General features: G+C 35.4%; 4 protein-coding genes across 7 annotated transcripts; 3 read left to right on the top strand and 1 right to left on the bottom strand.

Moving 5' to 3' along the window:
* Positions 1-3,991: 3,991 nt before the first annotated feature.
* LOC133872813 (uncharacterized) lies at positions 3,992-5,191 on the top strand. The gene has a single exon (XM_062310426.1). The coding sequence runs from the start codon at positions 4,102-4,104 to the stop codon at positions 4,621-4,623; it is 522 nt and encodes a 173-aa protein (XP_062166410.1). The 5' UTR covers positions 3,992-4,101; the 3' UTR covers positions 4,624-5,191.
* Positions 4,668-7,829, bottom strand: LOC133872812 (putative HVA22-like protein g). Its single transcript, XM_062310425.1, has 8 exons — positions 7,681-7,829; positions 7,522-7,602; positions 7,127-7,201; positions 6,870-6,968; positions 6,250-6,306; positions 6,100-6,163; positions 5,796-6,008; positions 4,668-5,113 (listed from the first exon to the last, which is right to left on the bottom strand). The coding sequence occupies exons 3-8, from the start codon at positions 7,156-7,158 to the stop codon at positions 4,805-4,807; spliced, it is 774 nt and encodes a 257-aa protein (XP_062166409.1). The 5' UTR covers positions 7,159-7,201; positions 7,522-7,602; positions 7,681-7,829; the 3' UTR covers positions 4,668-4,804.
* A 7,530-nt stretch (positions 7,830-15,359) lies between these two features.
* Positions 15,360-24,314, top strand: LOC133872307 (uncharacterized). Of its 4 annotated transcripts, none has more exons than XM_062309789.1 (14): positions 15,360-15,447; positions 15,578-15,682; positions 15,779-15,852; positions 15,952-16,023; positions 16,117-16,145; positions 17,926-17,976; positions 18,383-18,433; positions 20,107-20,166; positions 20,278-20,360; positions 20,664-20,811; positions 21,154-21,204; positions 22,116-22,220; positions 22,969-23,113; positions 23,967-24,314. In XM_062309789.1, the coding sequence occupies exons 1-13, from the start codon at positions 15,389-15,391 to the stop codon at positions 23,110-23,112; spliced, it is 1,032 nt and encodes a 343-aa protein (XP_062165773.1). In that variant the 5' UTR covers positions 15,360-15,388; the 3' UTR covers position 23,113; positions 23,967-24,314. The 4 variants fall into 4 exon arrangements, 3 of the variants coding, with proteins under 3 accessions (XP_062165773.1, XP_062165774.1, XP_062165775.1); XM_062309790.1 differs by having other exon boundaries at positions 23,939-24,314; XM_062309791.1 differs by lacking the exon at positions 23,967-24,314 and adding an exon at positions 23,590-23,907.
* Positions 24,315-26,891: 2,577 nt separating this feature from the next.
* On the top strand, positions 26,892-27,659 carry LOC133873636 (transcription repressor OFP6-like). The gene has a single exon (XM_062311366.1). It carries the CDS (start codon positions 26,940-26,942, stop codon positions 27,498-27,500), a length of 561 nt encoding a protein of 186 aa, XP_062167350.1. The 5' UTR covers positions 26,892-26,939; the 3' UTR covers positions 27,501-27,659.
* The last annotated feature ends 245 nt before the right edge of the window (positions 27,660-27,904 follow it).

Raw genomic sequence — 27,904 nt, 5'->3', positions numbered from 1 at the left:
TAACCTAACAGTCTTAATCAATAAAATAAAAAATAAAAAAACAAGGATTGATTCAATGGTTGGTTGGAATTATTCCATCAACATTATAGGATAAAATTGTACTTTTTAACATTACTCTAATTCAAAAGATTGGAAGTCCTAACATAGTTTTGAAACATCCATGATAAGTTAGTCTATAAATTGTTTGAATAATTTGATGTGAATTGTATCTATTTTTTAGTGTAGCCATAGCATACTTACAAATAGGCTGACAATATTTGACACAATTTGCGAACTTAACACGAAATTAGTGGGTTAAAGTTGAGCTATCTTACCCGTTTAATTAAATGGACCGGGTATGGTTAACTTATATAATTGTATACCCATGTCTTGACACGACTAGAACCTGACCCACAACATTTAGGATTAAATTTTTTTAACACAATTCGCGAACTCGACATGAACTCAACACAAAATTAGCGAGTTAGGGTTGAGTGGTCTAACTTGTTTAATTAAATGAGTTAAGTTAAGATTTACTTATATAATCTTATATACATATTTTAAGACGATCTAAACCTTACATGCAAACACCGATTAACAACCTTAACCACATGCAACACAATTTGTAGTGCGCATGTTTGTGTGTTGACGGGAGGTTGGCTGCCTAATGGGCTGTTCTCAATCCTAGGGGTGGGCCAAGGGAGGATTGTGCATGTCCAGGACCACAATCTAAATTAGATCCCAAAAGAAATAGAGCCACAAAACTAAAAGCAACCACCGTAATTAGTCTCTAATTTGAGTCAGGATTGGCGATTGCAAGTTTGCATCACCTGATAGCCAATGGTTGACGGGGATTTTGCCTAAGCTAATTAACCAGTGAGAGGTCATTTTCATGGAATATGGACAATTTTGGGACATGCACTATAGCGGGACAAATCAGCTCTCAAGTGATAGAAAAGTAGAAAAAAGGGGTTTGGTTATTATCCCTTTTGGATTTTGATGATGGGATCCAAATGCCTGTCATGTCGCCTTTCAAAGATTAACTTTTTTCTATCACAATTTTCAAGGGTAATCCTAATGGCATCTCCAGTGAACTATGGTTATCTTCAACGTGTCATTACGAAGTGACACTTCATTATAAAAAGCATTCAATTAATATTTCTATATCTTTACTTTTCTTATTTAGTTAAATTCGTTAAAAAACTCAAATTCTTTAATTTAAAATCAAAATTTACAAAAAATACTTTCAAAATTAAACAAATAATAATAAGTAAAAAAAAGAAAAGATAACTAAGGGGTGGCTGCCATCACCTCCAGTAGCTCGCAGGCCACCCCCTCCCCCAATGGAGTGGCCTTTTTTTTTCTTTTGTTTTTTTTTCTTTTTTTTAAATATATATATAAAAGGTACGGAAATGGTAGTTAAATGCTCTCTTATGGTCAATGTGTCAGTTTGTGGTGGCATGTTGACAATGACTGGTAGTTTAATGAGGAAAAAGGTAATCACCCTTAAAAATTACGATTCAATTTATAATCGTGAGTTTTTAAACGTGATTTTTTTTTTTTTTTTTTTAATGTGATCTAAAGTGGAACATTTCCTGTGATTTTGGTTAAAAAACACTTTTTTCATCAATTTTTTTTCCTGATCAATTGTCAGAACAATAGAAGAGAAGAGAACCCAAAAAAATAAAATAAAAATAAATAAATAACACAGACACCTCTCGAGAGGGTTTTTGATTAGAGGTTGGTAGTTTGGCTCTCAAATTCTTGAGAGAGCTGTTGAATTGCAGCTCACCAAATCTAAGTGGTGACTCTGGCAGTTGAGCAGTAACCCTAACCTTATAGGTTCTAACCAGGATTATTGGTTGCTTTCATCTCCACTATAATGGTTTCAACCTCTAAGGTGAAGAGTGGCCAGTAGTTGATAATTAGGCCATTCAAGTTTGGGGACCGCTTTCAAATTAAATATGCCTAATGATTTTGGGTCACCTCCTCCTCTAGACTATGGGGGCACCTATCACCAATTAATTTAACCATTTGCAAAGGGTATGTACTAAGAATTTGTTTGGCCCCGTATTGCATGCTAAACGTGTGTTTTTAAATAAAATTGTCGGAAATGATCTTCTGTTTAAGAGTACGTTTAAAATAAACTAACTACCAGTTTGAAAATGTTAAAAAAATTTACATTTTCGTGCAACAAGCACATTATATGTGCTTTTAAAATGCACGATTTCGGGTATCATATTAAATACTTAACTGCATTTAAAATTGCTATTTGTTAAATCATCACTTATCCTAAAAGAATAAGCTGATAAGAATAAGTAAATTTAATCGCTCAAACTTTTCTTTAATAGGTGAAGCCTAACACGTTGAATATTTATTTAAAATGTGAGGTAAATGACGGAGTCAAGGTTCGAACTCAGAATCTTTGACACTTTGATACCATGTTAAATCATCAATTATTCTAAAAACTTAAACCGATAAGAATAGATAAATTTAATCGATTAATACTTTAACACTATTTGCTCATGAGCCCAAGGTGTAGATTCTTCAACCACTTGTAATTTGTGATTTTATACAAAAACGTGAAATGTGCACCGAATAAGGGGGGAATCATTTGCAGTGAGTCTATTGACGGTTTGTTGTAGTTCGTGGACCCTATGAAGAAAAAGAAAGACTAATATATAACTTTATTATTATTATTACCTATCACTTTCTCGTGGTCACCTTTTGAGTATTCTATTTACCTCCCTCCGGCAAAAATATGTTTGATTAAACTAATTTAAGAGATATCTTTTTGCTCAGTTTTGACTTTTCTCCTCAACGCAACCCCATCTGCATTTCACACTTCTCAAATGTTGTTTTCCACGTATCCATCCAACTTTAGTATTGGAATTTTTATGAGGGAGAAATTCACTTTAAGTGTAATGAATTATCGGTTTATTTGACTTAAGGGTATTGAACTTCAAAACTTTTAAAGTTAGAGTATCTAATTTTTCAAACGAGAGTACCACGTTAATTTATATATATATAAAAATTGTAGTAAAAGTATAAATTAACAATAAAATCAATAATCAAATGACATATAGTCGGTAGATAAAGTGATTAGATTTCATTTTTATTAAATGATAAAAGGAAATTTTACGAAGTGAGAAGGTCTTAAACGACGGTGTTGTGGGTCACCGTGTTTAAAAAGTTGGGAGGAAGCTAGTCAATAAGCAATAAACACAAGCAGCGCCTTCCACCAGAAAGTGTAGTCAAATTTAGGACCCAAAAAAGTTATCCACTCACGAGTCACGGCTCACGGCACAAAAATTGTTTCTTTTAATATGCAACTTTTTTTTTTTTTTTTTTTTATTATTATTATTTCTTAGTTTATGCGCTTCCAAGTTGTTTGGCGTGACAGGAAAGAAATATAGAATTCATGCCTATATCACAACCTTATAATAGCCCAAATCCAAAATAAACAATTAATCCATTTAATTATTCATAATGCTAGAATTAAGGTTCTTTTATAACCTTGCTGATTCCATTAAAAAAATACTTTTTAACATTCTTGGATCAAATGTTTCTCTGCTGACATGATATGTATGAACAAATTATATAAGAGTTGGTGCCAGGGGCGGAGCTACCTCTTGCCCTAAGTCAAGGGGTTTCTCCCAAAATAAAAAAAAAATAAAAAAAAAGTTTTAAAAAAAAATTAATTACTTTTACCATTAAATTTTGTTATTTTTATAGTTTCGACCTCTTAATTTTTTTTATTTTTTTTTTAATTTGGCCCCCAACTCTTAAATCCTAGCTCCGCTCCTGGTTGGTGGTGTAATTTTCGGACAAATTTGGCTATGAGATGGAGTAAGTCGTCTAAGCGGCGAGAATGGGAGTAAAATAACCGCATCGAAAGGATGTTGCGCGCATCGTAAAAAAAAGAAAAAAAAAAAAAAAGAAAAAGAAAAGATGTTGCACACAATTGGGAATTTGACAAGGAAAACACACCGAAACACCTTCGCACGCGCGCGCACACTCAGAGGCGATAAAACGTAGTCCGTAGAGAATAAATTGCAAAAGCGCTAGCCGCCCAGACGCACCACTCTAGACTCTCTGTCTTTCTCTCAGTGTGGCTCTAGCATGGACGACTCTGCCGCATTAAAACCAGAGGCGCCTCCGACGCAAACGCCGGCGCCGTCGTTGTCATCTCTGCGTCGCAGGCACTCGATCTCTACGTCGGTGGTGGTTCCCGCGAAGCTCGCCCTCCTCTCCAGCACCACCAAAACCATTTACGGCTCCAACAGCCTCCCACATCAGAACGGGGTGGCGCCACCGCAGCTGGACTTAGACCTGGTCTCCACCACTCTAAAGTCCTGTCCTGCTTACACCTCCCTCAAAGACCTCCTCCCCGCCTCCGCCGCTGGAATCGGGTCCCCCACCGCCGCCGCCGCCGCCTCCTCCGGGTACGAGATCTCGATCCGCAACCGCCTGGTCAAACAGGCCGCCTGGGCCTACCTCCAGCCCATGTCCTCCTCCCCTGGCTCCTCCGGCCCAACCCACTTTTTCCGCCGCCTCTGCCTCCGCCTCTCCTCCTGCCTCGCCTACCTCACACAACTCCTCCATCGGATCCTCCACGCCTGTCTGGCCACCGTGAGCAGATAACGAAGACCCTCTCATGCCCTTGTATTGTGTGTGCGTGAATGTGGTTTGACAGAATAGGTTTCACTTTTTCTAGCCTTTAAAATTTACAATGTTCGAATAGTAGAAAAGGAGAGATGTGTATTACAAGCATCAGAGCAAAAGAATGAAATGAATGAATTCTTTGGTATTTGTACAATTCTGATCAATAGTGTGGTCTTGGGGCGCGCCTAAACTTTAGGTTGAACTTTTGGTTCCGGTGGGTTTCCGGGGAAGCTGGTGTGCCGGGGTCCGAGTCGTCCGGGAATTCGTACTCCGCTTGGTTGTGGAGGTGGGCCTCGGATTTTGGCGGCTCGGCCATGAAGCGGTTGATTGTGCTACCGGGAAGTGGAGGGGCGCTCGGAGCCGGAGGCCACTTGTTGTTGCTCTTGTCTGACTGACTGTCTTGCTTGGGCGGCGGACCGTTTGGGGGCGGCGGGGACGTGCCCGAATCGTGATGATTGTGATTGGTTCTCTGCAAAGGTTGGTTAAGTTGTGTTATTATGTAAATCAAAATACTGGTTTATTTTATCAAGGGAAACCTGGTTGTCAATTTTCTATTGTTGTTCAAAATAGACCAAAACATTTAAGAAACGCAGTTAATAATGCCTCTGTCCAACGGACAACGAGAGCTTCTTTACTTGTGACGGATGAGGAGGGACAGAAGTAATAACAGGGGCTGTTACAGAGCCCCTGCCCAAGCAAGGCTTCCTGGTCGGGTGGTCAAGCCAAACAAATTTTGACACGAGAAAGTAGCGATTAGGGTTTGACTTGTTTAATTAAATGGGTTTTGTTATAGCTCAAGTCTCACACGCGACATTTAATTTAACCCGTTTAATTAAATTGATGAAATTATGATTGGCTTTTATAGTCACCAAAACCCAATATAAACAAGAATAGACAACCGTTGAGTTCCTGTTTAGGTGGAGCTCGATGCCGGCAGAGGTAATATAAGGGATTTCCAATTACAGGGATGTGTCCACTTGTGACAAATGGGGATTACAAGCTCAACCCATGGCTTCTATGGCTCGGTGTATCACAACATTATCTCATACCAATCAATATCATGATCTGATTTGCTGTTGTGGGTGAAGAACTAATAATGAGCTAATAATCTATGGGAATCATGAACTACCCTGGTGAAATCGAGAACCCACCTCATGTCCAACGTTCCTAAACCTTCCAGTCTGAGCAGCAAATTTCTCCAGGACCTGGAGGAATGCCGTCTGCCCCAATTCTGTGCAGTTTTGCCAATAGAAAACGGCCAAATCCCAGGCTCTTGCTCTCCACTCCAGCAACTTGTGGTCGATGTCCGGTTCGTGCATCGCCACGTAAGGCTTCAACATGGTATCATACACATAGCCGGTTCCCTTCATTATGCAAAAGTTTTTACATTATCAGGCTCAAACATGGTGAATTTGTAAGTATGAATTCATTTGAATCGATGAAGATCTCTTTTACCTTGGTTTTTGGATACCATAGGTAGATGAAAAAGGCCAGCTTCAGCTCACCATACATGGGCAGCCTTCACAAAATTTAATTACTTATCAAAAATTAATTACAAGTTAATTAAAGATTGAGAGTATCAGTATGTACAAAGTAGAGGCATACCATGAAATGAATATGTCCGCAACCCTCTCAAGAACTGTTACAATTGCCACAAGGATCCTGCAGAATTGATGACAACGGCGAGATTCAATTTCATGTGCCCCAGAAGCATATAATTGTGTATCTACTACATATGGGTATTGATGAGTGATGACATGTGTAATCATTCTTCAATGGCTTGAACGGTAGCCACCGATCGAAGTTTATCACATGATGCTGATGACCAACTAGAGAACTTATTTCTCATAAATTCTCGTTAATTCTTTCCCCATCTAATTTCTAAGCCCATTTACAAGAGTGGACCTATTTTGGATAACCAAAAGCATCATCATTATTGAATAAATGAAAGCATCATGTCAAACAATTTTCGTATTGTGGGATTTAGATCAGAGGTTGTCCGAGCTCCACTTGCTCGAGCAGGTGTCCGAGCAGACCGGGCCCAACAACGAGACTGCCCTATTGACAAATTTTACAGCAATTTTCGGGCTTACGATGGTAATTAACCTTATGATCTTAGGGATCAAATTGAACTAGCATCAAGTCATCCAATGCCCTTCAATTTGAAATAACAAGTAAAAACCCTCTACTGGCAAGATTAAGTGAAAAGAAAATTGTTTTTTTACCAATATTGACACCAAAATCGAAGTTCTTCGATGTCGACCCTGTTCTTCTCCACTGTTTTGTAACACTCAAGGGCAGGATATGCATAACCAAGAATCAGCCTGGCACCCAAAAAACAAAATAAATAAATAAATAAAATACGTCTATAATTCCAAAAACCAATTGAGTAATCAATCATAACAAGCTATCAACAACAAAAAATGAATTTCAAGATCTGAGATGAACATCTATGAGAATATATATCGGTGCAGCAACATACACAAGAACTCTGGTTATGAGATCCCCCAACATTTTAATTCCGTACACGTCAAGCACCCACCACAAGTCCAAAATCCTGCAATACATGCAAAAACCCCAAGTCCCGTTATTCAGAAATTTTACTGCGCAGAAGTCAGAACCAAATTCATTGAAACAATAATTCTTAAAGGAACAGAAATACAACACAAAGAAACATCAAAGCTTGTTAAGGAACCGCACAAAAGAACCAGTTATCTACGGCAGAAAGATTCAAAGACAACAAAGATGTCATTTGACAGGTACAAGCGCTTTCCTCAAATGGAGAACTCTTTATAACAGTTAAAAACACTGTAGTAAAAACACATTAACAAGGGTTTTAAGGATCGGATATTCTTTAGAAGGAATGGAAGTTCATACCTTTGCAAGAAGGATCTCTGATTCCTTGAAAGAAATGTGCTCTTCTGGGTTTGAGAGAGAACAACGACTCAACGAGACAAACTGAAACGAAAGCTTGAATTAGAGGAAAAAGAAAATTCCATGTATATATATATATAGTTATTCAGTTATTAAAGGTACCGATGGTGATTTGGCTAAAGCGAAAAGATATAATTATTGGGGAGATTTCTTGCCACGGAAGCTTCTACGTTATTTTACACGCAATTGCGTTGAAGGGATATCTCGGGATTCTTCGAAAACAGATTTTTGCTTGGCCCTTTTTTTTTGATTCAATTACTTGGCCCTTTTGGCGGTTGGTTTTTATTGACGGAGTTTGGTCGTTTTGTATCTGTAAGGGGATACGGTGTGGGCGTCCTATTTATGGTAGTGTGAGCTTTGCTTTGACTTCTTCCACGTGTAATTTCTGATATAGGCACGTGCACCCATTGGCTCTAGAACGTATATGATTCTTATGAGGCGGCTGTTGGTCTAACCTTGCCGTTTTGATTGGAACTCCTCGTTGTTGTCTGTTTTTATTTTTTTTATTCCATACAGTGCATGGCCCGTAGTCTTCAATAATTGGTTTTATCAAATTGATCAATCGACGTACTTCCTTACCTCACTTCAACAAATATTTTTAATCTCATAGCTAATCTTGTTTGGTTCAAATTGGCTGTCTTAAACTAATAATATTTATTAAATTTGCACTTTCTTAGCAGCTTAAGATTTTCAAATAAATAATAGTTTAACATATAAGTAGAGCTGAGGTCTCCATTTCAATTAAAATAGTTTACAAAATAAACAATAGAGATCGATGTGTGAAACTGGGGGAGAACTTCAATATTTTTTTATTGGAGGAAAATGTTGACAGTTTACTTTCTTACATGAAGGTTTCCGGTGACAACGGGTAGATTTGAAAAATTAGCTGTTTAAATTGTTAGAACTGGTAATTTGAAAGAGTTTATATAGAACCCACTTGTCTAAATGAGTTTTATTTAGCTCTCTCACACTAATTACTCAAATTACTTTTATATAATTGTTGTATTTATCGGATGAAACTATTATTAACCAAACCTATTGGTTTCATGTTTTATTGGCGTCATGGAAGTTGTAAGCCTCGCAATTTTAATATGACTTGCATACGTGAGAGTTGAGACCTCTGACTTCTTAGCTTGTTTCCTCGAATCTTTGCCCAATTTTCAGTGATTTAAAATTAGGTTAAATTTATTATTTTTATGTGACTTGGTCACACACCCAGAAATTAAATTAAAAAAAAAAAAAAAAAAAAAAAAAAAAAAAAAAAAAAAAGACTTGGTCACACGATCGAATACCTGGAGACTGGGTCTCGTGTGAGAAATTGGGTGGAAACAAGCTAAGTTGAGTTCTTTTTCTTTATGCTTTTCTGTGGGACCTCAAACTAATTTAATCGGAAGGATCATGTACAGGTGGACGGGTATTATTTGTCAATTAACTTTTCGTTGACCCAGCTTCGCCGGAGCTCGATCCCCTATTGACGGTGACATACTTGAACAAAACGGTGATATATGGTGTAACTCAAATGGATCAATTGTCAGGGCGGAGCTGGCTTTTAAATTTGCGGTCAAATTAAAAAAATAAAATAAAATAAAAAATTTGAGAGAATCAAAATTTAAAAAACATAATTAAGGGCAAAATTCTAAATTTTTATTTTAGGTCTTTTCTTTTTTTTTTTTTTGAAAAAAACCTTGGGGCTTGCGGGGCAGCCCCCCTCAAAGCCTCAAGGGGCTCCACCCCTGTCAATTGCCAATAAAAAGTCATCGGCTCCTTGCATAATAAGTTTATTGTGATGCATAAAGTTAGTTTTTTAAATTGGGCTAAGAGAATTTTAATAATTTAGCCTATTAAACTGACAAATGTCTTTAAAATATGTGAAATTTATATGTTTTTTTTAATAAAGATATGATTTTTAGATATATTTTTTTTATCATATACTCTAAGGACCTATATCAGTTTAATAAAGAAGTTTGAAATAAAGTTTTGTCCACTAATAATAAATATCACAAAAAGTTAAATTGATGTTATAACAAATGAGTCCAATAACATTTTTTTTTTTTTTTTTTCATCCTTCATAAAAGTAGGGTATAAGATGAGATATATGTGTATAATTTATCGCCAAAAAAAAGGGACAAATAAGAAATTTTTGAGAAGCTACAATAATTAGGGTTTTTGTTAGTTGATGAATTGTATTTATATTCCATGAGGTTTGCATATGTCTTGCTAATTTAAATTTTATTCAGAGAACTTTTTTAACATTGCATTTAAATTACAACACCATTTTTTTTTTAAATCTACATGTTAAAATATTAATTAATTAATCATATTCATCATTTCTTGTCAACTTAATTAAGTTTTTGAGATAATTAATGATTCAACATAATATCCGAGTCATATGTATGTGAGAGATAATATTAAACTATTAAATTCATTATTTTTTATCAACTTATCATTTTAAAATAACGGGTAATTTAACAATTTGAAATAACTTTCTTTCTCGTTTCACTTATATTTTCCTTGGGACCGATTTGAATGATGGATAATCCAATTAAGCATAAAGGATCGCATCTTCATGGCCTCACCCAAACAAAAGTGGCTCCGATCGTGACTTCATGGACAAATTCTTAATTAATACTTTTTTATAAAAACAATGAAGAGTGTTTGGTTTATAGTTCCAAGCACTTATAATTATTGAAATCGAAGGCTTGATCGGTAAGTAAAAGCTCTCATATATGCTTTTAAAAAGAAAAAAGAAAAAAAGCTCTCATATATGAGGGCGTTAGTATATTTAAGTGGGTCACTTTCTAAATCCAGTTAAAAATAAAAATTAAAAAATTAAAAAGAAAGCCCAAGGAAGGAGAAGAATACAGATAGCCATATAGGTGTTCTTAGACTAATGGGGACAACAAATATTATAGACAGAATTATAGTATAAAATAAATTATGAGTCATTATTCATGCCTATGCACGCACCTCCCAACGCCAAACATAGCCGTTTGTTAATGTTACTTAAAATGATATTTTTTTAAAAAATATATATATATTTCATTGAATACGTGGGATCACATAAAATCAACATATGATCCCAAATAACAAATTTACAAAAGAGATAGATAAAAGATGAATGTGTATCATCTCTTTTTTGAAAAAGTATTATGATATGACATAAAAATAAAGATTATTTTTAGTGTTTTTAAAATGTCTAAATTTGAAAACACGTTATAGCTTAATAAAAAAAATTGCACTCTCTCTCTTCTCTCGATCTCTCCTTTGGAGCACAAGACAAAGCTTGACAGCGAGCATAACAACGGAGCTTGGCGGTCAGTGCGTACAATGATGAACGACGAGTACGCGGCCTGTACAGTTAAGCAAGAGAGAGGTATGCATTTTTATTTATATTAAAAAAAAATTGTTAAATTAATTATTTTATTATAACAGGGAAAAAAAATAGATATAATGTGTTATTTTTGAAAAGTAAATAGAAGAGTGATTTTTTTTAGCTAAAAATCAGATAAAGTATGTATAAACTGATTTGAATGCTCTTTATGTGCCAAATGGGACCGTCATGTTAGGTCAATATTTAACCAACTAATAGTCAAATTGATATATATATATATATATAAATATATTGTGTGTATTGCTTGGAAACAAGTTTATCCTTCTGTCCACACATTTTGCCAAGGTGTTGTGTGTCCGACAAGGCAACATGCCAACAACCATAAACATTGGCAATGTAATAAAAGTCAATCTGTCACTAAATGTGGAGTTTAGTTGGGTTAGTTTAACTCTATGGCTTGCCCATCGACTTCATTCCTGATTTCCTGTGGACCAACCTCGGCGTGAGTCATATGAACCCATGTAATGGTCCAACCACAAAGCACTTCCCGGCAATTTCATAATTTTATATAAATAATATTCAAGACTGATATGGTCCAACCACAAAGCACATCCCGACAATTTCAACCTTCAACAGACAGCTACTTTTTTGTATGTCTCATTTGGTTCCATCTGATTTTCTACAAACACGTTTTCATCTGTCTTCATCGGGGCATAAATTTTCTACAAATACGTCTCCATCTGTTTTCAAGCTGACATAAATTTTCTACAAACACGTTTGTGAGAAATTTTATATAAATCATATTTAACAGTGACATGTGTCATTTACCATGTAAAAAACACGTGTTATTTTAATAGCATGTACTTCTCACATATCTTTTTAATAGTATTAAAATCCGTTTGAATTTACGATTTTAAAAAGTGCGATTTAAAAATAACAATTTTAAAACGTGAAATTTGAAAAAAAATAATTTTTAAAAACACAGTTAATCGTTTGGTAAAATCACAGTTTGACCTTTAAAATCGGAGGTTAGCATTTAAAAATTTCGTATTTTCAAAAAAAGCACTTACTTTTTCAAATCGCAAGTTTTTAAAAACGCAATTAGCAAACGATTCATTTTTTGCAGTTTGATTTATCCTTAATAAAAAAAAAATGTGCTTTTACATGCTTAAAAAGACGACACGTGTTATTTTTATATGAAAATTGTAAAAACCAATTTATAAAAAATTTGTGTTGTATCCAATTTGTTGGCATTCAGACTTCTAGAACCCTTTGCTGAAAAGTCGGTAAAATCACTTCACAAAAGTCCTCTACATTCGGCTCTCTCCAAGTTTTGAAAACACGGTAACATATTTGACATTATCAAACAGGGACCAGGGTCCACGGCCCGGCGGGTTAGGTCAACCTTTAACCAACCAATCAATGACTCCAACGATCCATTCTAATTTTCTTTTTCTTGTCTTTTTCATAACTTCACAAGAAGAGTGACCTCGTCCTTGATTTAATTTTGGTTGGGGCAGTTCGGCTTCATGGATTTGGGCTTATCCACAGATATTAGTCATATAGAATAATGGAATTATAAAGCAGGGTCATGGTTGGATAAGGAAGCACATATGGGCAATTCCATCAGCACTTACCTATAGGCTATAGCAATTTTCAAGCATGTACTTAATTAAAAATAAACCTTCCATCCAAGGACAAAATCAAGATTTTTTTTTTTTCACCGAGGAGGCCATAATGAGCTTAGGTATTTGAGAGTGATAAATTGTAAATAGAAAGTAATAAAGGACGCTTTGACAATTCAATACAACATCATATAACTTTTATGGTTGAAACCGACTAACACGTTATCAATTTGTCTTTTAGCACACGACTATAAGTTTACAGCTTTAGATGCAATTACTTCCATCCCTTTCCTTATAATACTTACAAGCTTTAAATACAATACCGAATGTTAAAAATAACTACATACAATATCAGATAACTTCTACGGTTGAAACCGACTGACAATAACTGCCTATAAATAATTAACCTCAATTACATAACTTACAACTAATAAATAGATTAATTCTTCAAATACTAATTAAATACATTGACATGATTATGCCCATAACAGAGGCCAAAGTAGGAAGGCAACAACTTAATAGTCTAGGACCTCGTAATAGTATGGAAACTTCTCTCCTTCTTTTTTGTGTGCTATTTTTTTTTTTTTTTTTTTTTGTTTTGGTCATGTCTCGTAAATTAAAAACTAATATAGTTACCAAACGGCAATTAAAAAAAATTGTAGTATGAAATCGATTGAATTAAGAACCGTTTGATTGTTTTGATTTTATCTTATTTAAGTTCTTTTGTGTAGGTTGTTTTGGTGCCTTAGTCATTCGCATATGATAATGTAATTTTGCGTTGTAAAGCCATCAATTGACTTTAATGCTCTGTTTGTTTCAGCGTAAAATGATTTCTGAAAAATAATTTCGGTATTTTTCGGTGTTTGGTAGGGGCGAAAATAATAGTCAACCGAAAAATGATTTCGGTTTGACCAAAAATGCTTTGTTAATTTCGAAAAATGATTTACGCTTTTATTTTCTAAAGACGCCAAACGCATTCGACCCATTTTAAACGACACAGTCGACCTTCACGTTAAAGCAGTCGACCATCACTGAAATCTTGCCGGTACTGAAATCCGACAACCTCAAGTCAATGTCGCCGGAATCCGGCAACTGAATCTGGCCAGAATATCCCGGCCAAAACGGCCGGATTCCGGTGGTTCTGGCAGTTTCCGGCCAGTATGCCGGCGTCCGGCCAACTCAAATTTTGACGAGACTGTCCGGATTCCAACCTTCATCCTATAGCCAGAATCTGATAAAAGTGGTCAGAATCCTGTCAATTAGTGACAGAATTTCGTCTCTGGTGATTTTATATTATTTTACATTAATATTTATATGTTTTGAATAAAAATTGATTTTTATAGGTTAATATGATTGAATAAAAATATTAAAAATATTTGTGATTTTTCGTACGTACCAAACACCGAAAAATGATTTCGGCGAAAAATATTTTTCAGAAAAATGACTTCCCTGAAACCATTTTACGACAAAAATCATTTTACGTCGAAACAAACGGAGCATAAGACCCTGTTTAAATTCCAAATAAAACTTATCCAAATTATAAAACTCTTTAGATATAAAGAGGCTAAGATTGGAGTTTTCTATGAGTTTTTATAATAAACACGTCCGCACATGTTCGCTTAATTTCCAATGTCCCGTCACATTTTAGTATTACAAACAGCATTATTGATTTCGAATTAGCATATGTCGCATGTGGTGCTAAGTTGATGAGCCGAAAAGTCCACGTTCTCGACTCCACCAACTGAGCTGTACAGATTAGGAGACCCAAATACCAATTGAGCAAGGGACGCGACTCTAGCCCACCAAAGTCTTAAGATTTGCAGTACAGAATTTGGTTGTACATCCACATCAATCCACATGAAAGCAAGACATCCCTCTTTTATCTAATCAAGGGTTCGGCATATATTCCAAGACTCGATTCCCCCAATTATTGGTCTCTAAATCTTAAAAAGCTGGGCCTTTTGTCCCGCAACAGAAACAGGCGCAAAGCAATTTCAATAAAATTAGGGTAACTTGGGGGGTAAGTATACTTACCTCCCTCCAATTAGTACCTAATTTACATTAATTCTACCGAACTTCAAAAAAGTGACAATCAACACTTTTAAGCGTTCCAATACTTTCAGTTTGCCTCCTTTATTAGCACTTTAACATTTTCTATTAACTTGCATAGAAAATGCATCACGTGACCCACAAGTTATTGAAATTATCCTGTATCGGATAAAAAAGCAATATATATATATATATATATATATACATTTGACAGATAAAATGGATAATCTCAATCACGTGTAGGCAATGTATTTTTTGTCCAAATGTCCAAGTTTACATAAAATGTTAATGGAGGGGACAAATTGAAAGGAGTCCCGATACACAGGGGACGGTAAACCGTTTCTTTGTCCATTCTTTTTATTAAACAAGTGACTTTTAATGCAGAAATATCATTTGATATGCATTAAAAATCATTTGTTCAATAAAAAGAAGGGGTTAGGACCGGAAAAATCATTTTCCAATTAAAAGTGCTAAATGATTCGAGGGGTCGATTGTTACTTTTTTCTTTTTTTTTTTATTCAAAGTGTGGTGAGGTGGTTGTAAATTGTGTTAGTTCGAAAGGATAAGTATAGTTATTTTATTTTTTTATTTATTTATTTTTTTTAAAAAAAAGAAGTTACTGTTGGAATTGATGGGTCCAGTGACTCCAGTGGCTTTCGCAACTCGCAATCAAGAAGGCCCGCTCATCTAAGTGTTCTCTTCGGCCCAGGCCCACTTACTTAATTGGTAATACCCTTTTTCAGTTCAAAATAGGAAAAACAAAAACAAAACCAAAAAAAAAAAAAAGGGAAGAGATTGAGAAATAATGCTTCTTCGGCCCAATGCTCGACCACTCTGTCTCTCTTCACTCTCCTTCCACGCGAGGTAGTCTTTCTTACCTACATTTAGTCCGTATACTTCAAATTTTCATATATCCATAGCAATGTTAGCCTGCTCCTTGCAAATTTCTCGTGTCGAGGCGTATGTATAATTTGCTTTGCATATAATGCTTCAGGAGGAGCTATAGATCAAAGTGCGCAAGCAAAGATATGGCTCAAGACGAATTAGATTCTTCGAGAACTAAGACGCGTGCTGATTTTCGATTATGCAGTGTATCAAGGTATATCAGGTCCCATGTTTTGCTGTCTATGCAGGTTAATGGTAATTTTCTTTAATGATGTTTTGCTTCGCCTTTTCTGATGCCATTTTTGGTTAGTTACACGACTGAATTGCTGGAGATTAGCGCCGATGATCCTAAGATTCATGTTTTGTTCATCCCTGGAAATCCAGGCGAGTTTGGTTTCATTTTTGTGTGTATTTGTGTTGTACACATATTCTTTAAGTTGTTGTTGAATTAATTTTGAGAAGGATAAATTTTTTAAAATGTAGGTGTTGTTTCATTTTATAAGGACTTCGTGGAATCACTGTACGAGTTTCTCGGAGGACATGCATCTGTAACAGGCAAGACTTTGTTGCTTCTGTTCATGTTAATTTTCTACCTTTGAGCTGTGATCTATGAGCTAATTGATTGCACATTTCTGTGATAATCACCAGCTATCGGGCACATATCACACACGAAAAAGGTACTTACACTTGGCTAATATGAGATCATGCAATTGGCAGTTTTGATTATTTGCATCATTGTTATTGTTTCTTAACCCTTCACTGTGCTGTATTTAGAACTACACCGTTCTATTTATCGGATCATAGCCTAGAGAAAGGAGGCTCATGTTGTGCAAACATCTTTAATGAGCACAAATTTTGAAAATTGAAGCTTGACTAGTGCCTGAATATTTTGTAAAGGTTTTCCCTAAGTCAAAGCAAATTTGGTCTTTGTTTATTGTTGAGAAAACTGATGATGTAATCATTTTTCACTTCTGAGGATTGCTATAGCTGTGAATTATAATGTTATCATAGATAAACTGTTGTACTAAGGATTCTAACGAAAAGGAGTTACTGCAATTATGGTCGTAGAACCTTTAGCAGGTACATTATGAATATGTATTACGAGATATGATGCTAATCTGTGTAACTGACCCTGAATACGCTAATAGGGCTTTTGTTGAATATTGTCGTTCCATAGTATGTGACTAATATTCATTGTTCTGTTATGGAGAAGACCGGAGGATATAGTTTAGGCCGGGCAGTGGAAGCATATTGTGTTATTCACTTGACTGTTACTGGTGTTTGGGGCTCAACTTAAGCTGTCAACTTAATATTTAATAACAGATTCTACGCGTTACTGCTTTCAGATTTATTTTTATAAGTAATCCTATCTCATAAAGAAGTGCAGGGGGACACAACCCAAGTATACGAGGAGACTGCTTTCAGAAATTGCTACAATTAGATTGTTAGAATTCTTCATTTTCTCCTATAAATATGCAAAATTTCTTATTCTTATGCTGATCTCCTTATGTCTTACATTGTTCTGTTTTTCTTTTATTGATGTGACTCATGCTTTTATTTATAGAGTGATACACTGTTCTCTAAAGATAGTAAAGAATACATCATATATCTCCATTCTTGATATCAGATATTTTAGTGTAAGAGCTTAAAGCATACAGTAACTGGTGGTATGACATGGAGTTAGGAATTAGGTAATGCCCCAAGGTAGAGGTTAAAATTCTGAACTACTGTTTTGTAATAGCCATCCTGGAAGTTTATGAGTGTAGAATTGCCTCTGTGGCTAGAAATGAGCAGTCCTTTATCTCATGCCGTCCTCTCTCTCTCTCTCTCTCTCTCTCTCTCTCTCACACACACACACACACACACACAATAATATTGAGAGGTTGGTTTCTATGGTTATGTTTAGCTTAGTTCTGAATACTCTCTAGGAATCTAAAGCAATATATGGCCTTAGTTTGTGAGCTAAAACCAACTCAAGCTATCTTTGAACTTCTTGCTATGGGTGACAAACATTGGAGTCATGCTGTGGCCTAGCTTGTCTCCCTCATGATTTTGATTTGGTGAGACCATAGCCACCCAAATATGTTTCTATATGCTTTTGAATGTAAAAGCCTATAAAGTTTGTATTACTAAATTCTCTTTGACATTAAGTTTCTTAGACAGAATGAGCCAAAGGGACCAGTTGATCATGGAAGTTTATATTATATGTGCGGTAAATGATGCTTGGAAATGGATGTCCTCCTTTCTGTGCAAGTATCTATAAGTTGTTCCTTCTTTTCCTTTTTCCCTCCAGATACAATGATAGTTAATATCTGTGCAAGATGTTTAAGCTGATACTTTATATAGCTTTATTTGTCACTGTAAGAGGATCTTTGCAATATAATTTGTTTTTATGCATTCATATTCACTAATTGTTAGAATGAGCATGATTATGATATTAAATTCTCTTCTTGTTAGAACTGGGAGCGTGGAAAGCTATTCTCATTAGAAGAACAAATTGATCATAAGGTAACTTCCTACTCATTTTTTTGAGCATATTGTTGACCTGGAAACCAGTGTTCTGTTAGGATTTGTGAATTGACAAACAAAGTGAACTGGGTACCATACAGAAGTAATCAGATTGAAGTCATTGCTCTTATGAAATCCTTGGAAACTTGTTAATTGATCTGTGTGAGTTTTAACAATGCACTCTTTTGGTAACAGAATTTAGCCACGTTCCAAGTTACTGAATTTCTGGAAATTTAATAAAGTCAAATAGGTCTGTTGTACTGCCAAGATTATTAAATTTTTTTTTTCTTATAGGACTTCAACTTTGACTTCCAGATTCAATCTTTATTTTCCCTTTATTATCTGATAAGAACTTTTTAGTTATCACATTTAACTACAATTTCCTTACAATCTCATGCTTTTGCAGATGGATTACATCAAGCAGGAGCTAGAAAATACTGAAGTTCCTATATTACTGGTAATTTCTTTTTATAATTACAATGTTTTATTCTTTCACTATGACGCTGGCCTTTTGGAAGTGCCTTGTTGTGAAAAGGGCATAAAAATTAAATGTTCATTCACTATCAAATTAAAATCATAGATTGAAGTGTGTGTGTGTGTGTGTGTTTTTTTTATTTTTATTTTTATTTTTTATTTATTTTTAATTTTTTTTTATGAAATATGAGTTCTAGTTTGACTGCTTATGACCAGTGCCATAGGACTAACTTCTTGGCTCTTAATAACCAGACAGAATCCATACTTTAGCCCATCAGCTACAAAATTGGCATCCATGTGTCTCCATTAGTAAGAGGTAGCCCTAGGGGAAAAAACAAGAGAAAAAAAAGTGTAGTACACAGCACTTTGATGCTTATATCTGAAAGTGTTTCTGAAAACTGGAAGTTTGACAGTTTTCGAAACTGGTGTCTGGCCTCTAGCCACTGTTGTGTATTCTTGCCAGTCTGTGATTCAAATGGATTAGTGTATACTTGTCAATCTTCACATCATATATAATTTTTTTTTGGGGTGCATAAGCACATCCGAGAATTGATATTTTGCTAATGTAGAAGTGACTCAAGCTCCTACGTGGGCGGTTTATTTTGCGTGGTTGGTGGCTCTAGGTAAGATCTTTACAATGAATAACCTCAGGAAGAGGCATGTTATTTTGGTGGATAGATGTTGCATGTGCAAGCAAAATGGGGAATCGGCGGATTATCTTCTTCTTCTACATGCGATGTGGCTTACGCTCTGTGGATTGCTCTCTTTACGTGTTTTGGTTTGTCTTGGGTTATGCCTAGGAGAGTCACTGACTTGTTTGCTTGTTGGTGGACGTCTGGAAGGCCGAGGAGTGTTGCGATTTGCAAAATGGTGTCAACATTCCTTCTTTGATGTGTTTGGAAGGAAAGAAATAATAGGCGTTTCGAGGATTTTGAGAGGTCTTTGGAGGATATTTTAGCTTCTTTTTTTCATACTTTGTATCTTTGGATGGTGACTTTTGTGTCCCCTTTGTCGCTTAGTTTTAGTGATTTCCTTGTTTATTTTTCGCTTTCTAGTTAGGTGCTTTCTCTTGTATACTTCTGGTGTACTTAGAGGCGCCTTACGCTTTAAATAAGACAAGTTTATTACTTATCAAAAAAACAAAAAATCAACTAACTCTAAGGTGGTTTCAACAATATCTTCCCAGCCTCCTGTGCAGGAGATTTTATATCTAAAGTTTTCATAGGCTAGGAATGATTTTTTTATTGATTAACATATACTGTGTTCCCAAATTTTCAACGAGTTTCTCATTATTCTGTTCTTCATACTGCATTTCTCTTGTTAAAGAAGAGTTTTGGACATTGATAGAAATCGCTTTGTAAATAACAATATTATTGCCTGTCTTTGTTGGGTGATTGGCTGGTGGGAAATAGTCAATAAATTCCAGTTTCTGAGCTATAATTATTTGCATGGAGTTGTTGCTTTGTGCCCATAGGTCGTTTTCAGTCAGTGATCTCTTTTATTTCTGTAATCCTTTAATTAGCTCCTTTGGCTTAGAGCAAAGTCATTGAATCATTAGGACTATTTGCTGCGATCCCATGAAAGAACATAATAGTGGAAGTTGATTGGTTTCTGCCCTGAAATTCTTAGTGGCTGACATGTAATTTCTCTGTGAAGGTTGGGCACTCTATTGGTTCATACATAGCTATTGATATGCTTAGGAGGTCCTCAGAGAAGGTAATGACAACTTAAATTTGAAATTTTATTCGTTCGGTATCATCATGCTACCTCCTCCTATTCTTCTCACTTTAAGGAGCCCATTTGTTGACATTTTGACTGGGATTATAGGTGGCATATTGCATTGGGCTATATCCATTTTTGGCACTCAACCCACAATCCAAGGAGCAGTCTATTATTGGGAAGATCACAGCGTAAAATTCTTTCTTTGTTATTAGTAACATCATTCCCCATCCCCTTACTTTACATTCTACGTGTGAAGAGGACTGGGTGGCTCACCAGGCAGCCCAGTGTAGCCTGAAAGTATTTGGACTAGGGCCAATGGTTTATGATAGATGTTTATCAATTAAAAACACATTGGGTAATGACCTAATGAGTATGAGTTTTTGCCTCCACTTGTTCATAATGTATATCAATTGGTTCTGTTAAACCTTTGACAGTCTAACATTAAAGCACTTTAGGGATCAATGATACATTGATACTTGTTCTGGTTTCAGGTCACGAGTTTTAAGTGTTTTAGTTAGTGTCATTGTGGCATCATTGGGATTTTTACCAGTCAGGGCTTTGAGGTTTATTTTGACAAACTCTCTCGGGAAGTCATGGTCAGCTGCGGCAGTTGAGGCTGCTTGCTCACACTTGGTGCAGGTGAAGTTTTATCCATGATAGAAATATGACGGTTGGCTTCATAGTTTGCAAATAAAGTTCTCAGAAAGTATGAAAAACCAATTTGAGCGTTTAATATTTCTTATGGTTGATCTATTTCTGTACTGATGGTGTCCTGTTAAGTGGACATTCTACTAGTATTTCTGGAAAAAAAAAAGAAATAAAAATTAGGCTCCTTTACATATAATAAGTTATCTGGATATGTGTTTCATGTGTGCATCACAGTGGGTGACTCAATTAGTTGAGATTAAAAGGTTTTATTTCTGTCTGTGGGTGTGTATGCGTCTTAAATCTCTGAATTAACTTCCACTCTTTTATTTTCAGTATCATACTATGCGGAATGTAATCTTTATGGCAATGACAGAGTTCAGAAAGGTAACAGTTTTTCTTTTCAAGAAAATATATATTGTGAAAATTTGTCCTCAATTCTCCTGAGACGTCACAATTACAGCAATCAAACATTTTAATACAAGGAATGCATTTCTACTAGTACTTGCAATACTGTTCTGCCCAACCCTGGCTGAGCAATTCAGGTCATGCTGAAGTGGCTCTTTGAATATAGTCATTTTGTTTATCGTATTATATAAAGTTATACCAGTTTCCTATTCTTACAGCTGTTCTTCCAATAAATTTGTCATCCTTTTCCCCAAAAACCACTAGTACACCTATTCTGGCAGTAATTGTGTAAAAGCAGTTTCAACTTCTGTTTGGGTGTTCTTCAAATTTGGTTACCCCTGCAAAACCAGTTGATACACTTTGAGAATTATGTTTCTCTATGTAGCAAGTGCACACCCTCTTGCATACTTGGTTCATGTTACGTATGCATTTTCACTGGCCATGCATTCCTCTTTACCATTGAATAGGAAATTTTGACCTAGTAAATGCTGGATTGCTGATACTTCAATCTTTGAATTACTGTATATCATCATGCGAGTAATATGTGTTCTTTTTTTTCTTTCTTTCTTTCTGGGGGGGGGGGGTGGTTAGCGTCTTACCAATTTCAGAACATATATATTTTTAGACTCAAACGAAGGAAGAATGTGAATTTCCTTGCCTATTACTTAAATTGGCTGTATGTGCATTTAAGTGTTTATGTTTCCCTGATGGTGGTGGTCTATATTACCTATGTCATAATTTTTGTAATTTGTTTCTTACAAACAAGTCAATTGATAAAGATGCATAGATTGCCTCTTACTCCAATAAAAGACTTTGATTACTGCATTATTCGTATGAGAGTACTAAACTATATTCACAAATTTGTGCTGACTAAATGCATTTTATGGTAGCTTACAGAAACACCAGATTGGGCATTTGTAAGAGAAAAGCAGGAGAAACTGGCATTTTTGTTTGGTGTTGATGATCACTGGGGTCCACTTCAAATGTTTGAAGAGGTGTGTGATGGATGCTTACATGTTTGTTTATGTGTATGCAAGTTATAGGAGTTTATTCTTTTTCTGAAAACCTCAAAGGGATATTGAGCATGTGCAATGTGTGCATGGGTCAACCACACGTTTGAGTTTGTATCTTGGAATATGTGCTCAACCATGGCCCTCTAAATGTGGTCTCCCCCCTCCCCTTCTTTTCATCCTCATACCCCTCAAGTTTATATGTGTGTATAAGATAATTAAACGAGTGGATCATACTAGTTTCTTTTGAAACTTAAGGAATAAAGCTTCTTACTCCTTGTTTGTTGTTCGTGGTTACCTCAATAATATATATTCATGAGTTTAATGGTGATACGCTGTAAATGACAATCATTATCATCTGAGAATAGTGATTGTTATTTGTGTCAGACAAATGAGTGCTTGAGTAGTAATGTGACTTTATTGATGATGCTCTCAAGTAGACAAAATATAATTGGAATCCTTAATAAAATGGGATGGTTGATTGTGATTAATTGTAGCTGATATTACACACCTAGAAAGAGTGAAATGATGTTAATGTAGAATTCCACAGCAATACTTATGGTGATGATTATAACTGCTTTAGTGACAAGTATGATTATTATTGCCAATCTGTTCGATAATGTTTAGCTTCTCTAGAGAGATATATATTTTCCTCTATTTTTTCCCCTTGGCTCCTGCCATTCTTCAATTTGACTGTCTGTGGTTATCTTACACCTATCTTTTGCACTAACAGATTTCCAAGCATGTCCCGGGCATTGCTCTATCAATTGAGAGGGTCCATACTCATGCTTTCTCTTGCACTGAGGCTGGTTCATCATGTGTTGCAAAGTATACAGCAAGCTTGATCGAGAATAAATTATTGCGTTCAAGGCAGTAAGGTCAGATTCCTTTCTTGCTACCTTTTTATATATTATGGTAGTTCTGCTCATTATATAGGGAGGAGGATTGGACAATAGATGGTATGATTTAAAATTTATTTTTGTAGCATTGTAACAACTTTATTTATTTTCTTAACTATATTTAAAAGATAACCCGATTTTACTTTTGAATAGTCAGCAAAGCAGTGATATTTGCTACCATTTACTGAACACAAATTAAGTCTCTTATGTAAATGCTCCCCAAGCATGCTTTCTGTAAAAATAGCTACATCTGTTTCATATTTTAGCTAGCAGGCAACATCTAAGGACAGCCTTTTCATTTTCCTTTTGTTTCTCCTTTTTGGGCCTATCAGAACAAAGATCTTAGTGCCGTGAGTTTATTGTCATATTCTGAAAACCAAGACCTTTTCCAACCCGCCCCAGCCCATGGTTATCTTTCTCGACTTTAACAGGGTTTCCAATTGTAATTGAACTAGTGAACGTAACTGAGCTGTTCATCCCCAGAAACATTTATTTCATATGGCTGAGCTGTTCATGGCAGAAACATTAATTTCACAGCCCGTAGAATAGAGAATCACTGCCTATCTGCAGCTATCTGTCACGTATGGTCAAACATGATGACCTGTGTTACTTGTACAACTTATACACTGCTGTTGGCATGATGATCTTCTTTCGTATCTGTGCAACTCTTTTTCAATATGCACTACTTCCAATCTTCCATGAAATCATAGCTCGCATCTATCCTGTTGCAGACAATCAAGATCAGTGTATATTTTTGCCAGTATTATTATTAATTCTTCTTGTTTTTTTTTTTGATGAGATCAGCAATAATGTTGTTGCTGCCCTTGTACAGAACCATTCTACTCATTGTGATATATACTTTAGAAAGGAAAATCCAAAACTACCCGCATGCCTACAAAATCATCGACAGAAGATTGCTTCCTTTGTTTGAATCGCCCCGTGACCAGCACCGTAGTTAACGGCTCCATTTTAGATTATACTAATAGAACGTAATTTTCTCGCAACGAGACCAACATCACGGACGACATGATGCCTAAATGGAATATTTAAGTCATGAACATCATCAATATGATATGTATCTTTTTTCATCATGTAACTTGCAGCGATGGAGCATCCATTTATATGTAAAATTGTCAACCAAATTCTTAAAAAGCATCTTCATTCTGTTCTCTAAACCAAATGCATTTTGCATTTCCCTCTCTTTCTTTATTCATTTTTTTTCTCTCTCTCTCTCTCTTCTTAATGAAATAAAAGAAAGAATAAAGAAATATTATTTAAATAATATAGAGAAAGAATAGATAATTGCATTTGAAAAGTTATTAGTTAAAAAAAAGAAGAAAAAAGAATAGCTTCTTATTAACTATTTAAGATAAAAATGTAGACCGAGTGATCTAAAAGTACCAATATTAGATTCATTTTGTCTGATCCAAAATTCAATGCAAATTCCAAATTACTGTTCGAACACGTTCAACCTTTTTAAAGGAAAAAGAAAAAGGCCATGGAAGCCTTGACCAATTAAGAAATTAGCACGGTAGCAGGCATGATAAAATGATAATGCATGAATTAAGTTTTGTTTAATGCCTTTTGTTTTCTCTTTCCTTTTTGTTTGACCCCATAATTTACTAATAAAGTTTTCTTTTAAATTGGATTAGATTTTTCAATTCTGTCTATTAAGTTGACAATACGTGATTATCGCATGCACGTGAGAATCAAATACTCTAATGATAGATATCACATGTTCTATTAATCTTACTAAAAATACATATGAGAATCACGTCCTCTAAAGACAGATATGAGAAATTCAATTTAAAGGAAAACTTTATCTGTAATTTATCGTTGCAAAATGTGGTAAGCGGTGACAATGTAGGCACAGATAAGGAAGGATTAGGACCTTAATTGTTCAATGGAATTAACTTGGTGTTGTAGAGCTCATCCGGAGGCGGCTTAATTTCCTATTCTTTGTGGGAATGATCAAACTCCACCACACTCCTTGGCCACCCAGTTAAGATAGAGAAGCATACTTTTTGCTAGAGTTAAATTTTGGGAAAAAGGAGAGACATCTAAGATAAACTCTTTTCATATAAGATAAGGCCCAACGTTCTACCTAGAGTAAAATTTTGTGCACAAATTAAGATGGCAGCTGCTGTCATGTCATATGATGTGTTTGTGCTAGTCCCAATCTTCTGTTTGCTCGGTGCGTCGATGGTGTAATCGACAAAACATTTGCCAATGGCTCGTATAACTCCTCTGTTTGGATGATTTTCAAGTTTTTGATGCAGTGATCTGGGCCGTCCACTTGTCACTTTCACTTAAGTGGAGTCCTATCCGCACTTTTCGCAAGTGCTTAAGCTAATCATATGGTTAAACCAGAGTTTTCTGTGTATAATGTACTTGTATTAGCACAGAATTTTCTTAATATAGGAATGAAAGGTGTTAGGATTACTATTATTTATTTATTTATTTATTCGAGTAGCATAATCTTAAGCTCTCTTTGTTTGGGTGTAAAATATTTTAAATATTTTTCGGTGTTTTGTGCAATCGAAAATGATGGTAAAAGAAAATTATTTCCAGTTTGACCGAAAAAGCCTCTTTAATTTTTGAAAAATTATTTAGGATTTTTAAACAATAAATAATTTTGTAAATTTAAACATTTCATTATTGCATGCACGTTTGTAAAAATTCACTATTACTGGCCATTGGAGTTTGTTGGTAGCCCGAATCCGTTGTCGAAGGTCTCCGAATTTCGAGATCCGGTGGCATTGGCCAAATTTTGGCCAGTGTGACACGGAATCTAGTCAGTGTCGTCGGATTCCAGCCACCATCGCAGGAATCTCATCGTCGATAATTTTTTTTTTTTTTTCTGAAAAATAGTTTCGTTGAAAATATTTTCGGACGAAAAACATTTTATATTGAAACAAACAGAGTATTAATGATGAAAAAAAATAAACAACAAAATTTAATAGATAAATATCATAAATTTAATTATTTAGTGACTAGCATAATAAGTGCTATTTAAATTGCCTCATCATATTGCAAGGGATTTGTAGTAAAAGTTAAGCTTTGTTTATTAATATGTTTTGTCTCTTTAGGGGTGCTTTTTTTTTTTGGAAAAAATTTAGATTTGATATGTATAAAGATGAAAATTGTTTTTGTGTTTTTATAAATATCTTGTATTTACTATTTTTTTTTTTTTACTATTTTTGTTTTGAGAAGAAAATAAATAAATAAAAATTTTAACGAAAGGATCTTATACATAGTACCGTAACAGTACTGCACTATATAGGTATAGCAGTATATGTAGAAATGTATGATGCAAGTCCATTAAAAATGAAGGATCTAACCTTTGGCATCAGATAAATGGCTTAATTTTTTTTATTTTTTTTTATTTTATTTTTTATTTTTTTTCATTTTGGATCCCGAAATCATTCTTCTCAGCGTCACGCCAGTTACCTAATTCTATAATGTATATTATTTCTTACGTCTTCTTAATCACATATGACAAACTTATGATTAACTTAAAATTAAATACCGTAGTAAGGTTTTTTATTTATTTGGGAAAGACGATCATCACAACTCTGAATCTCATACTAATATATGACAGCCAATCATCGATATATTTCTGATGAGCATATGCGGTTGTGATCGCGTTGTCATTAACAAAAACTAACAGACCGGTTATAGAATCATTTACGGGCCCCTCCGAGCTCACATGCAGATAATTTATAGACCACCTTCCCCCACCCCCATCACCAGTCAAAGACTCAAACGCCTCATCTCTCTCCCTCTCTCTCCCACGCACACTGAAATGTCTACTACCAGAAGAAAGATACTTCTGAACACAGTTTCAGTCGACATAGGCTGTAGCTGCCGAAAACCAAAGCTCTTCAACATATTCCATCCAAAACCAAAGCTGAAAACCCCGACAAACCGAAGACACAGACGCTCCCTCTCTTCTTCAACCTTATGGGAGAAAGAGAACAGCACCTCCAGTACCACCACCGCTGCCAACACGTTCTCTCCATGCATTGAATATTCGGGATATTCAGACACTGATGAGAACGATAGGAAGGGGTCGAGGACTGTTGTCAGAGGCTTTGGCAGGATAGACGGAGAGAGTGTTGCGGTGGAGAAAGATTCCGACGACCCCTATTTGGATTTTCGGCAGTCAATGCTCCAGATGATATTGGAGAATGAGATATACTCCAAGGACGATCTCCGGGAGCTTCTCAACTGCTTTCTGCAGCTGAATTCGCCGTACCACCATGGAATCATTGTCAGAGCTTTCACTGAGATATGGAACGGGGTGTTTTCTGTGAGGTCCAGCTCGCCTAAGCTAAATTTTGGGTTCAAGTCACGTGACTTCTAGGTGATTCGCATGCGTTTAAAGTATAGTCCTATGGCTATGGCTATGGATGATACAATTAATCTTGTAATGCGGATGTATCATGTATAATGTATTTGCAGAATGTATAAAAACCAGGATGGTCATGGGAGTTTAATAAATGGCAGAATTTTTTTTTCTTAATCTTTTCTTTTTAGCTGGTGTCTATGTTATTTGTTGGTGTTCTCATGGAGACATTGCAAATTTTTGGACATTGACATAGGAGCATGGACTGTTAAGGAGCCTAACTCAATGAGGTCTCTAAGAGTTGAAGTGGGGGTTGGTCAAACTCGTCACCAGATTTCAAGAGGTGAATCAGTGGTGGGAAAAGATAGGCATTGGGATTAGAAGTATAATAATTAGATTGGTGTAAGTGGTGTGGGACAGTT

This window comes from Alnus glutinosa, chromosome 7 (genome assembly GCF_958979055.1).
Source record: "Alnus glutinosa chromosome 7, dhAlnGlut1.1, whole genome shotgun sequence".
NCBI classification, from domain to species: domain Eukaryota; kingdom Viridiplantae; phylum Streptophyta; class Magnoliopsida; order Fagales; family Betulaceae; genus Alnus; species Alnus glutinosa.
Note: the sequence above shows the minus strand (reverse complement) of the source record. Positions and strands in the feature narration are given on the sequence as shown.

Bases quoted from the DNA above. Each gene is read 5' to 3' on its own strand.
- LOC133872307 (XM_062309789.1), top strand. From the start codon at position 15,389: ATGCTTCTTCGGCCCAATGCTCGACCACTCTGTCTCTCTTCACTCTCC. The intron at 20,812-21,153 runs GTGAAGTTTTAT...TTTTATTTTCAG, and splicing joins CTTGCTCACACTTGGTGCAG to TATCATACTATGCGGAATGT. The intron at 22,221-22,968 runs GTGTGTGATGGA...TTGCACTAACAG, and splicing joins CACTTCAAATGTTTGAAGAG to ATTTCCAAGCATGTCCCGGG.
- LOC133872813 (XM_062310426.1), top strand. From the start codon at position 4,102: ATGGACGACTCTGCCGCATTAAAACCAGAGGCGCCTCCGACGCAAACG.
- LOC133873636 (XM_062311366.1), top strand. From the start codon at position 26,940: ATGTCTACTACCAGAAGAAAGATACTTCTGAACACAGTTTCAGTCGAC.
- LOC133872812 (XM_062310425.1), bottom strand. From the start codon at position 7,158: ATGTTGGGGGATCTCATAACCAGAGTTCTTGT. The intron at 6,969-7,126 runs GTATGTTGCTGC...TTTGGGTGCCAG, and splicing joins CTCATAACCAGAGTTCTTGT to GCTGATTCTTGGTTATGCAT. The intron at 6,164-6,249 runs GTATGCCTCTAC...AATTTTGTGAAG, and splicing joins GCGGACATATTCATTTCATG to GCTGCCCATGTATGGTGAGC.